Genomic DNA, 12,324 nt, shown 5'->3' with positions numbered 1-12,324 from the left:
GAACCAATTAAGGTTGTCTGTGTCTCCTGCCAGGGAACAGAATTAAGATATGTCTCTTGCACAGCATGGGGTTCCACAGTTGTACACGGTTGTCCAGGCAGTGAGAATCTCTGTAATCTAAATAATGCAACTGCTTTTACAGAACTTACAGAACTTAAATAACCGAATAGGGCCTTAGTAGTGACATGGCAAAGCAAAGCCTCAGCTGTGCTGAACCCAGCATTGCCTCCTGTCTCCTTGCTGGATGCCGTGGCTCCCGGCAGCACTCAGTATCACCGGCTGCTCCCACAGACCTGTCCTTGCTGCTCCTGGGAGGAGGCTGCTGTGCTGCGTGCTGCCCTGGGGAGGATGGCATTTCTCCCCCCGATGGCTGTGAGATTCCCATCCATTATGTGCTGCTGCCCATCGCTCTGGCTCTCCAGAACTTGCCCGTTCTGCAAGTTTACTGTTTAAATGACATGTTCTGCTTGGCCCCCATCTTACTCACTGTGTCACTGCGGCCTGTGTGCCAGGCTCTGGTGGCGTGGGGACTGCACTAATGCTGGCTGGAGCACAGTGAGGAAATGCAATAGCAGGCAGCAGCAGCCAGAGAGCTCTCCTCCCAGTGCAGTGTGCGTGGCTGCACTCAGCTGCATTAAGGATCCCTTGTTTTGTATTTCTCTGTAGTGACGGTGCAATTTAGTCCTTTCTCCTGTGTTATTGTCCAGGGAAGTTTCTAATTCCTGTATCCCCGGAGGTAAATGGAAAACCCCCAGCTAGACAGAGGCATTATGGCCCGTTTCTCAGAACTCTACTTTTATCTTATAACAGGATTAGTGACTTTGTCTGAAGTTAATCCTTTAAATGTGTTAACTCCAAAAAAATGAGTTCCCTATGCTGCTCTGGCCTAGAGTTAAATTAGGCTGTCTGAAATGAGAGTACTTCCGATTGAAATAGCATGAAACAGGAAAACCTTTCACTTTTGAGGCACTTGCTTGGTTACATATTAATTCATTAACAGTATAATTCAGCTGTTTGTCTTGAACCAGGTTGCAGAGTGAGAGTCTTTATATCTATCTGCAAGTGAAGTCATTGATACAATTCTACCTCTTGTTCACTGGCAGAGTAACTGCATGCCAGGATGGCAACTTCAAACCTGGAGAATCAGCTGCACAGTGCCCAGAAGAACCTCTTGTTTCTCCAGAGAGAACACGCCAGCACCCTGAAGGGCCTGCATGCCGAGATCCGGCGCCTGCAGCAGCACTGCACAGGTAGCTGGCAGGGCGCTGGGTCACTGCTTGCCTCTTCTCACAAGGATGGGGGAACTGCTGTAGAGCCCATCACAGTGTATCTTTTGGATTTATGTATCTCAGGGCATGACAAGTGTGATCGTTAAGCAGTGATTTTATTATTATTATTATTTTAAAAAAAAATAAAAGCCTGTTACCTTCTTGTTCTGGTTGCTTAAGATTTGATAACTGGCAGTGCATCTCCTGTTATTTTAAATGTGCTTACTGAGTGGCTTATATGTTGCTGTCCTAAAAAAAGTAACTATTTATTTCCCTCAGACCTAACCTATGAGCTGACTGTGAAGAGTTCAGACTTGTCAGGTAAGGAATACATAGCATTTTTCTTTGATGTTCACATTAAATTGCCTCATGTTTTATTTTCTCTGTTACAAGTAGGTGAGAATACTTTGCAAGTGGGATATTGTTGGCTATAAATTCAAATGGTGTAAGAGTAGCTTTCTCCTTTTCAGAATCATTGTTATTGATGAAGTAAATGTCGTAAGTGTTAAATATTTACAGGCTGGTTAGGCCTGGTTCCATGGCTAATGGGGCAGGGACCCACAACCCAGAGGGGAAAGGGTAGGGAGATGGGCCTAAAAAGATGGAGATGGGCTTCTTATTGGAGAAATTCAGGCTGCAGATCTCTTCTGAGCAGCTGGGAAAGTGTCCAGCTGTAATAACTAGAGACATCACCCTATGGTGGGGTCAGCCTGTCCCTGAGGGCATGCCCTCACCAGTGCAAGATCCCCTAGCTTGAGTGATGCGTAGCGTTCTTGTGAAGAGAAGGCAGGCAGGCTCAGACACCTGAGCCCCAGAGAGACTTCTACAGCAGCAAGGAGAACCCACTCTGCCTCCAGAGTCACAGGCTTCAGCCATCTGTGAATGGCCAAAGCTAAAGCTTCAGCCTCTCTTGGTAAGCTGAGACAGCTGTTCCATCATGCTCACCAGCCACCTGGCATTAACTGGGGGAGAAGTTCTTCTTAATGACCAGAAAATTTGCAAGATAGCTCCAATCTGGAGCAAGTTCTGCAAGAATAATTTCTGTAATCCCTGTTCTCAATGCATGAAGCATCTTTTAAACTATAGTGAGTGGCACTAACTCCTCACCTTTTCCAGTAAAAGCCATCCTGCTGCTTCTGAAGATGAAGCAGTTGCTACAGTATTGGCAGAGGTTGGTCTTTGGGCTCTTCTATGGCTTTGGAATGCCAAAAAGAACCCTGCTGCAGCATTTTTCTTAGTGGCTATCGTTAACTTGGAAATGCTTCTGCTTTTCCTGTTCTTCTAGGAAGCATTAGTTCAAGAAGTGATGAACTCAAAAGAAAGTGTGAAGATCTTGAAGCTCAGCTGAAAGCCAAAGAGGCTGAAAATAATGAATTATTGAAAGAACTTGAACAAAAGAATGCAATGATAATGGTGCTGGAAAACACCATTAAAGAAAGAGAAAAGAAGTATTTGGAAGAGTTGAAAATGAAAAGCCATAAGCTCAATATGCTGTCCAGTGAACTAGAGCAGAGAGCAAGCACGATCGCTTATTTAACTTCTCAGCTGCACGCTACTAAGAAGAAGCTGCTGAGTTCAAGTGGGACTTCGGAGGGGACCCCTTCAGGCAGTCCAGTGTTGTCCAGCTATAAGCCAGCCCCTCCCAAAGACAAACTGCCCGAGACTCCACGGCGCAGAATGAAGAAGAGTTTGTCAACACCGCTCAACCCGGAGTTCGAAGAGGCCTACAGAATAGGGTCGGATAGTCGCAAGCTGCTGTTAAGGGAGCACGTGGATGCCATGCCTGATCCCACTCCGTTTCTGTTGGCCAGAGAAACGTCGGAGGTCCACCTCATTAAGGAGAGGCCGCTGGTTATTCCACCCATCGCTTCGGATCGAGCAGCCGGCGAATCGCACAGCCCAGCGCGAGAGAAGCCGCACAAGGCGCACGTCGGAGTGGCGCATCGCATCCACCACGCTGCGCCCCCCCAGCCTCAGGCAGAGGTTGAAACGCTGGCGGTGGATCAGGTCAACGGAAGCAAGGTGGTCAGAAAGCACTCAGGGACGGACAGAACTGTTTGAGTCAAATCACTGCTGCCCTGTTCTGTCGCTGTTTATGCACTGTGATCCCATAGGATAAATAGCACCTGCAGTAAAGTTTCTTTCGATGCCCCATGCATGCCAAACTTCTTCCAGATACATCATTAATAGATTATCCTCCTCTATTGATACCTACTAGGACTGTGTTCATATGGCAAGGTATATAACTACTAACTGCTGTGGCCAAATCAGGGGTACCTGACTGCTTGCTTCTGAGCACTGCTCCATTTATTGTATCTACACGTGTGGACAAAGGCACATGCTGCAGGCTGTGTTATTAATATTAGTGAAAACAAGCCTATTAACCTGCAGCAATAGGTATTGGCTGTTAGCATTTGAAATAGCAATGGTTCTTTTGTCTTCACTGTGTATGTAGCACTTCATACACAAACATTAACTTTCATGACAAAGCCTTCCTCATGGTAGCATTGAAAATCCATGGGCTGTACGTACACTTCAAAACAAACTAAGGACTTTTTTCCTTCAAATGCTCTCAGTTGTGAACTGTGTTCATAGTTTCTCAAAGTCCTGAGAGTCCCAGTAAGCACTGTTTAGTCCTAAATAACTTGGTTTGTGGCTTTAAGTAAAAAATGAGGAAGAAACATGGAAAAATCACTGTCTTCAATGGTTAATGGTCCTCTCAGAAAGAGTATGAACATGTTTTTGTTTGTTTTTTTAAACTGAACGCCCTCAATGCACATTTTACACTAGTCAGTGAGTACACTGCACTTGTGGCACCTTCCATACTGGCTCAGAGCTCCTTTTTTTCAGGGAGAAAATGTACCCGACTGTCCTGTATGAGAATGGTTCTTTATGCTCTAACCTGCACTTTTTTTATAAAGATTGCTTTTTGTGTTTTGTTTTGTTTTTTTCTTGAAAAGTTTAGACTTATTCAGGGTATCAATGGTCAGTTCTGACTTCTAATAGCTTAGAAGCCTGAGCTGTGCCTCTAAAATGTGTGTACTCAGTTTTAAATGTAACTGACTTACCCACTTCTTACAAGAGGAGAACCTGGCATCCTTGACTTCTATCCGAGTCACTTGGGATGCACCTGCCTTGTACTTGTCCTGGTTCCCCTGTCTAGTTAGCAACAGGTAGACCCTGCATCTGTTGTTAAGACTACTTGATTTTTGTTTCTTCTTTTTGTTCTTTTTTCTAGGAAAGAAAGGCATACTGAGAGCTGTGTATGTAATTTTTGGAAAGGAGTTTTTCTTAAATTCTGATCAGCACCTCCAGCTTGCCTCTGCTTCACTCTTGTCTGCAGCCTCTGAGTAGGACCAGCAAGAAAAAACGGCTCCCAAATGCTGCTAAGCTTATGATGTGCCTTCAAAAATTTGGAACACGTAACCTTTGTAAAAGCTGATGAAGGATCCCTGCCTGCCCTCTTTCCTTCCCCTTGCCAGCTGTAATTTGCCCCTCCAGCTTTTTTTCTGCAGCTGTGTGTTGGTGTGTTTCCCTCTGGAGCCTTGGGTAACTATCTGTCAGCTTTCTCCCTCCTCCCCCCCAAAAAAGGCACTGACAGGATGAAAAAAGCTGTTCTTCCTACCTGTGGTACTGCTAACTTCTCTGTGCAGCATGCTAACTTACAGCAGGGTTGGACCCAGTCAGAGAGGATTTGAATGTCCACTGACCTGAAGGCTTCCTGTGCCCTGTCCCTGTGCACCCTCACAGCTCAGGCACTTGCTAGTTTGAGAAGCCCAAGAAATGCTTGTCAGCGTTGTGCCTTGCCAGCCGTGTGCTAGGATTTGTTTCATGAACTGTGGGGAGGGACAGGCAAAAGCTCTGTTCCTGCAAAACTGGCTAAAGAAAGTTTGTTATCCCGGAGTGCTCAGTGTATTGTATTTACCAGCAGTGTTTTCGGTTTGGGGATTTTTTTGGTGGTTGTTGCCATATTTTTATGGCTGTTGTATGAGTGAGCTACCCTGCCACTTGTTCAAGGCTGATGGAAGGCATCGCTTCCAAACCCAGCAGAAGTGATGCTTTGGGCAATTAAAAACATTTCTTACAACCATACAGCCAAACCTTAGTCTTTGTGTCTGCGAGGCTACCTTACTACATCGTTCCCATATATATATGTATTTTTCCCATATATATACACACATATACGTACACATATATATATATATACACACATACCAGTTTGAAGTGTTTCTAAGAGGAAATACAAATGATAAAACTCTTCATTTTTAGAAGTGTTTATTGATACCATTAGCTCACAGTTGTAATGTACTACTGGAAGTCAGGTGTGCCTAATGGGACCCCACCTTGGGGCTCAGTCTTGGCCTCTTTTTCTTTCTTCCCCTCTCTCACACGGGGGATGCTGTGAGGATAATGCAGTGCCTAACTGCAAACTGTCAGTCTGCATTCAAAGTGAGACAAACGCCTTGAAGCACCCAGTGGGAAATGTGCTTTGTGGTATAAAGATCAGCTTCAAAAACAAGGCCAACGCCCATGGCGTTCCTTCTCTGGGAGGTGGTGTACACCGGTGTCCGGAGGGTGTTCTAAAGAGGAAAAGAGGCACTGAGTGGTGCTCCAAGCACTGCGTGAAAGTGGAAGCCAGAGGGGTCTCTCTAAGACATGGTTGTCTTCAGAAATTCGCTCTGAGGACTGAGGAGAAACTTTATGCTGCACGTTTTACACGCTGAAGGCAATAGTGGCGCTGCTTGTGCTAAGAGCAAAAGGACTAGCAGCTACTGAGATTTAAAATAGGAGGAACTTGATAAGCAAATCTATCCCTGTCCCCAGTGGAAAGGTACCTGGAGTTTGAGCCTGTGTGCTTCAGTGGGTATTATCTTCAGGATGGGTAACTCCACCACCAGCACCCCAGGCTTGCTTTTTGTTAGGCAGCTGTTCTCCGTGTCCCAGTCTGCCCCTTCCAGAAACAGGCCAGAAACAAAGCAGCCTGCAAAGGCAGAAATGTAACATCTTGTGTAAATCAAGCTGCTACGGCAGTGTAAGGCAACTGTTCCTGCAGCAGCTGTCCTGTCCTCAGCACCTACACAGTAAGGACAGAACTCACAAACTGCACCTGCAGGGAGGCATGTCACTGACCTGTGGTGTTTGTTCTTAGCTGCAAGCTCTGCCTTTAAGACAAATTTCCAATTGAAATTGGCTTAGCTGCATTATGTATGATAAACACCATTAGGACTAAATACTGATTTTCTTGCAGCTTTCTTTCCTACAGTGGATGCTGTTCTTCCAGTCATTTGCTTGTGTAACAGCCCAGTTCTGAGCAAGCTTTGTCACTCTGATGGTGACATCATGCCAACAAAAGGTGGAGGTTTGAATGTTAGCAAATACAGAAAAGAAAGTGATTTGTTATTAACTGAAAGCTGTGTTTGGAAATGGAGGGGGAAAGCATCTCTGTTTTCATCAGTCAGGTCTAACAGTCAGAGATGCTAATCTGGCCCTATATCCTGTGTGTGTTGTATTTAGTCATTAGAACATTGCGAGCCATCAAAACTTCAAGGATATCTTTACATAGTAAGTAACACATAGCTGTATGTTTACATACATAGCTTTTTGTTTACACACATTATTTGCACTGCAGATGTATCTTTAAAAATTTGCTAGGATGAAGTAGTATCTTCCTTATTAAGAAAATGCATATGGAGAAAAGAGCAAAGTAAGTTGAAGAAATACTTGAACGTGTGTGTGAAAAAGCTGGAGAAAGAATGAAGCATTCAGTTTACAGCAGCTCAGCAGCAAAGCAGGAACCTGAACGTGGCCCATTCCCAGCTCATAACCACGTGGAATGTTAAAGAGCATGACTGCATGCGTTGTCTGCAGAGGTATAATCAAATTAATTCCACTCAGCAGGCCAAGCAGTTTCTCTTTCTCCCCTCCGGCCTCAATTAACTTTTTTTTTTCCCCTCAAATAATCATAAAGTCACCTACCTTGTGTAGGCCCTTCAGTGATGTCTTCTGCAGTCCTGTATTTGGTCACCTCGGTGTACAGGGTGGAGTGATCCAGGGGCCACCTGTTTTTCCTGCAGGTGGCTTGAACAAGAGCTGTCAGGTAAGATTCTGGAACGTGCAGGCCTGAGAGCCACATCACTTTTGGTTCACAGTCATTAACCTGTAATCAGGAACAGAAGACAGCCTGCAGTGCTTGCTCTGTTCTCCCACCAAACCTCCTCCTCAGCTCAGAGACCAATCTTAAAGGTTAGCCAGTGGCTTCATTCTCATTCTAGGTGGTGACTGGTTGGCATAAGTTCAAATTAAGTAAAGCAGTGAAACTTCAATGACTTCCATACCCCATCACTAATTTGCACTGCCTATAAAACAGACACAGAAAGAGCTTTCTAGGGTCCCCCATTTACTTACCCAGGTGCTGTACTGGTTGTACCTATCTGTGAAGAAAATAATCCAATTTCCAAGGGTTTTTAGCGTGTCGGGGGCCAGCCGCCTCCAGATGCCAGGAATCTGTCCATTGAAGAGTGCCCGAGCCACATCGTCCAGTTCACTGCTCATTCCAACTTCCCCAGCCAAGGCCTGGAACAACAGTGACAGTCCTGAGTGCCAGAGCTGAGGCAATTAAAGCCTGAGCTGATTGCAGCTGCTTGCTGTGAGCAGCAGTAGCAGTGCTCCTACGTACGCGCTGCAGTTCAGCCAATGACTTTGCCATGCAAATGATGAGTTTATTAAAACGTTCCAGTTCCTGCAACAGCACCACAGTTGTTGGGGGCAGCTCCAGTCCAAAATGTTTTCGTATCTTGCTGAGATCAAATACTTCTGGTATTTTGTTTTCTATATCCTTAGCAACATGAGCAATATATTCATCTCGACTGACTCCTGTACCAGATTCACCTGAAACAAAAACAGCTTAGTGAGACTAATCTGAACAAGTATCACCTCTATTATTAATTTTTAACGAGAGAACTTTGAAGGCTGACTCTGCCTGGCGCCCACTTCTTTACCCACCCTGTGCAGCACTGACCTTTGCACCAGCAGACTCCCTGCATGCCCAGCACTTCCTCTGAGCACGTGCTGAACTACTCCCTGCTGCCAAGGCTCAGCAGCTCAGTTGCTTTCCTTCCCTCTCAGTCCCTGTTCTTTGCTGCCTCTGCTCTGTGAGGCCATTACATGTGCTGGCAGGCAGAGCCCAGCCGTGCTGCAGCAGGAGCTCCTCAGTGCCAGCCTGTGGGAATCCAAAGGACCCAGACTGCTGTGGGGCTGCAGCATACTTGGTACCACAATCCCTGCAGTGCAGTTCATCACCTCATTAGTTCCTATTTGCAGTCCAAAGTGGTGGTGGATGTACCTGTTTGAGGCTGCAGTTCAAGAAGATGAGACCATATACCACGAACTGCCTGTGTGTAATACCCGATCTCAGCATTGGCATGAAGACCAAATACTTCTGGAGTGTTGGCGAGGGGCAGACATTCTATTGCCACTGCAACACAAAACACACCTCCTAGTGATGCATACATTATGCTACAGCCACCAGAGCACACATAGAGCAAGTAGAGTTATTTTATTTATTGCTAATTTACCTAAAAGAAAGCATTGCTTACCAACAAAGTCATCTTTTACCGTCCCTTGTGGAATCCTATAATCAACCTCATCATTTTTATAGAAATGAAATGTTTGGAATGTGTCAAATATGAAATCACCAAGGTACTCATCCATATAGACAGTCAGAATGCGACGATCAAAGCTGTCAATGGCACGGCCGCCATACATGACCTAGACATAATTACACTAATTACATACCACTGGCTTTTGAGGCAGCAAACAGAGTTTAACAGAAAAAAGAACAAACACTGAAAGGTCCAAAGCATTTTGCTATTGCAGTGGCTGCATAGTGTGAGTATAAGGCTGTCTCCCCTAAAGGCTTCCTCTAGCTCCTTCTCGAGGGAAGCTGTTCTGGGCAACTCCTGATAGCCAGTCCTGGTGATGTATTTACATACACGCAACAGTAACTTCCTCAGTAGCAGCTCAGGATCAGCTGTGATTCAATGCTGCCAAATAATAACAACTTCCTGTAAGATTTTGTGTGGCAGCAGCTACTTTGAACCGGCCAGCTGCTACACAGCACACAGCAAGGACAGCATGCTTTGGAAATACCTGTTTGTACAGCTCTCACATCAGTCACGGTCCACTGCACTAACAGTACTGTAAAGTTGTGCTGTTCAGTGCCTTTCCTCAGAGGATCCCAAAGGCTCTCTCAGAATTAAGCATCATCACTCCCCTCTTGTACAGTTAAACACAGTGGCCCCTGTTTATTGAGGCAGTGATAAGTGACTTGCTCAGGAGTTTCAGGACTGCCCAGAAGAGATTCTGAACCACCTCTATGTTATGACACGGCTCAGGGATTATTTAGTGACAGTGTAGGTGCTCACCTCACCAATAAGATACTTGAGGCTGCTCCAGGGGATTTTATCATCATTTTGCTGGAAAGCTTTTGTCAAGTACGTGTGAAGAATTTCCATGCAGACCTAATAAAGATGGTAAAACAAGACAAGATTCAAAAATCAGCTACACACATCCATGATTTTACTTAACACAGTTCTTGTTTGAAAACTAACAATAGTTTCTTCCTCAACAAAGTGAAATAGAAAGCATACATCTTGTTAAGGAAAGAAACCCATACAGGAGGGCTATTAAATAAATGTATTTATGTAAACAACATATATAAATACAAACATAAATGACTGAGAATCTCATTAAGTTCTGTGGTCTTAGTATGATCACAATTGACATTATAGAAGATTGTGAATCTACATGAGACCACAGCAACAACAAAAAAGAGTTAATATAAATTATACTGAAAGAAAGGATTGAAGCTGAATAGATTATGTGTTTTCAAAAGTAATTTGAGCAACTCAAGAACATGAGAGCCGTTGTCATTATTTTCTTACCTGGAAATCAGATTCATTAAAATCATACGGTACGTTCCAGCCAACCTTCCCAAACTTCCTCCTCTCCTGAACCACGGCATGGAAAAATGCCAGCACATAGACCAAGGATTTGAAGGCAGGATGTGGGCACTGCTCCAAGGCCTCTTTGGGAATTCTGAAGTAGGTGGCTCGCATATTCAGTTTCAGACCATTTGGTGGTTCTGTTACAACCTGTCACAATAATCAGGGACACCATCAGTTACTGAATAGCATCAGGAAAACAAGCAGTAAGTGTATCATGCAAAGTTATACAATGCAAGCCTAAAAAACTGATCAGCCTTCTAAATTCATGCCAATATGGGACTTTTTTGTATGTAAAGATATGCACCTGACCTTTTATCAAGGTTAGCAGAGATGTGAAGAGAAATCTGGTATTATTTTAGAAATAACTATTTATTGGAAAGATTAATGGCTTATCATACTTTTTGATTTAATCTACTGAAATAGTAATAGTAATTTTCGTATTTTGCTGTGTCCTACATACCACAACATTAAGATGGCTTAAGTCTTTAACATGACATTACTAATTATCAAATGAAAGCAGGGTCAGCTTCCTGGCAGCACTGTCAAAGTGCTGTAAAACCATGCTGCCTATGGTTTGACCTAGAAAGTGCATGTGTGCAATCTTAAATCAGAAATGTGTTTGTGCTCACTTCTCCCCACTGAGGCAAGAAGCAATGCTGAGGTGAACACTGCAGAGCTATCAGTGATAAAGCAGAGCACGTACTGGGTGGATCTGATACACCACCACCATCAACTCTATGAAATAAAGTTATTACATGGTTCACCACAGCAGAAGTAAAGCAGCCACACAATAGAAAACTAGAACTGCATCATGGCTTGTGCCTTCAAAATAATCAGCTCAGCTTGCTTGTGATAAATGCTGCAGCCTGAAGTAGCAACTGGAAATCATTATCCTATTACAGTGTCTGCTCCACTGACACTACAGCCAGGCTAGACAGACCTCAGCTCTGCACCAGGAGTGACAGGACTATTTCTGGCTCTCGGATATACTTTATCTGTGACTGCATTTGAATGAATGTAAAGAGTATTTGTCACATCTCCAGGTTTACTCACAAAGCTCTATTCTAAAATAACAGCCCCAGAAAAAGAAATTGCTTAACAGCTGTTATCCAAAGGAAAAAATAATCACCAGAAAATAAACAAGACGATGAAAAACCTATCTGGACAATGAAAACAAAAAGCTTGTACACAGCCCAAGTCAACATGCTGCATTCAGGTCCCACTCCTCCCCAGATCAGCCTGTTTTGCTGAGCACACAGGACATGCTCTGCCCCTGGGCTTTCACACAGCACCTTCAGTGACTTCTGCAGAATCCCAATGGGGAAGCCCTCGGTTGGGTCTGTCGTCAGCCAGAGGCGAAAGTCTGGGTGAGGATTTGTGATTTTCTCCAGGGCCTTTTCCAGAGTGATAAGCCACCTCACCAAAAGGTGACAGTTCTGCAACATCAGCCACTCTCCTCTGACCACCACGTTCTCCAGCATCTGCAGGGCAATCTTAAGAGACAAAAAGAACGGTCTGTGAGGAACACTCCCGTTACCATGAAAGCAAACCAACTCTCAGGGTCAGTGCAGGAGATTTCTTCTTGCCAGCAAACATACCCAGTCTTTTAGTTATAATAGAATACTCTTCCCTGCAAATGGAATTGCACCAATATCACAAACAGTTGCTGTTTTTTCATTAATCCCTTTTGAAATTAAAGTCATGTAGATTGCTGAAACACTTCAAGACACTGAAGTAGTGTACATGGCCCAGAAAAGGATGGTGATGAGAGTCTAACAAGGGGAGATCTAAATGAAGCTTCTCAGAGTTCTTCCACTGTCCGAAATCACAGCAAATTCAGCATTTGCTAAGCTGTGGATGTTTCAGCCTAAGGGTCCATAATAAAACAAAAAAAAAAACCCTACAGGAAAGACAGAAAAAGCAGCAGAACATGTTTTTCTAACACTGTGACTTCACATCAACCCCTGTCCTTACTTTGAAAGGCTACAGAGCAACATCTTTTCAGCTCAACTACTTTTTAACAGCTGACCATAAAAGCCATAAAAGCAACC

General features: G+C 44.2%; 2 protein-coding genes across 7 annotated transcripts in view; one reads left to right on the top strand and one right to left on the bottom strand.

Annotated features, from left to right (window-relative positions):
* The window catches only part of CCDC92 (coiled-coil domain containing 92), a 52,333-nt gene extending 47,054 nt beyond the window's left edge, over positions 1 to 5,279 (top strand). For all 6 annotated transcript variants that reach the window (XM_042828992.1, XM_042828991.1, XM_042828993.1 and 3 more), the window contains 3 exons: positions 1,104 to 1,250; positions 1,548 to 1,589; positions 2,554 to 5,279. In XM_042828992.1, coding sequence (XP_042684926.1) covers positions 1,121 to 1,250; positions 1,548 to 1,589; positions 2,554 to 3,329 — 948 coding nt within the window. In that variant the 5' untranslated portion in view covers positions 1,104 to 1,120 and the 3' untranslated portion in view covers positions 3,330 to 5,279. The remainder of the gene's footprint in view (positions 1 to 1,103; positions 1,251 to 1,547; positions 1,590 to 2,553) is intronic.
* A 268-nt stretch (positions 5,280 to 5,547) lies between these two features.
* DNAH10 (dynein axonemal heavy chain 10) overlaps positions 5,548 to 12,324 on the bottom strand; it is a 54,377-nt gene continuing 47,600 nt past the window's right edge. Inside the window, exons 70-79 of the mRNA XM_042829241.1 lie at positions 11,566 to 11,766; positions 10,211 to 10,420; positions 9,692 to 9,787; positions 8,864 to 9,035; positions 8,611 to 8,742; positions 7,945 to 8,156; positions 7,674 to 7,841; positions 7,245 to 7,425; positions 6,104 to 6,249; positions 5,548 to 5,848 (exon numbers count right to left, since the gene is read on the bottom strand). Of these exons, the coding sequence (XP_042685175.1) occupies positions 5,702 to 5,848; positions 6,104 to 6,249; positions 7,245 to 7,425; positions 7,674 to 7,841; positions 7,945 to 8,156; positions 8,611 to 8,742; positions 8,864 to 9,035; positions 9,692 to 9,787; positions 10,211 to 10,420; positions 11,566 to 11,766 (1,665 nt within the window). The 3' untranslated portion in view covers positions 5,548 to 5,701. The remainder of the gene's footprint in view (positions 5,849 to 6,103; positions 6,250 to 7,244; positions 7,426 to 7,673; positions 7,842 to 7,944; positions 8,157 to 8,610; positions 8,743 to 8,863; positions 9,036 to 9,691; positions 9,788 to 10,210; positions 10,421 to 11,565; positions 11,767 to 12,324) is intronic.

This window comes from Centrocercus urophasianus, unplaced genomic scaffold (genome assembly GCF_019232065.1).
Source record: "Centrocercus urophasianus isolate 14NV4802_14NV808 unplaced genomic scaffold, USGS_Curo_1.0 seq_30, whole genome shotgun sequence".
Classification (NCBI taxonomy): domain Eukaryota; kingdom Metazoa; phylum Chordata; class Aves; order Galliformes; family Phasianidae; genus Centrocercus; species Centrocercus urophasianus.
Note: the sequence above shows the minus strand (reverse complement) of the source record. Positions and strands in the feature narration are given on the sequence as shown.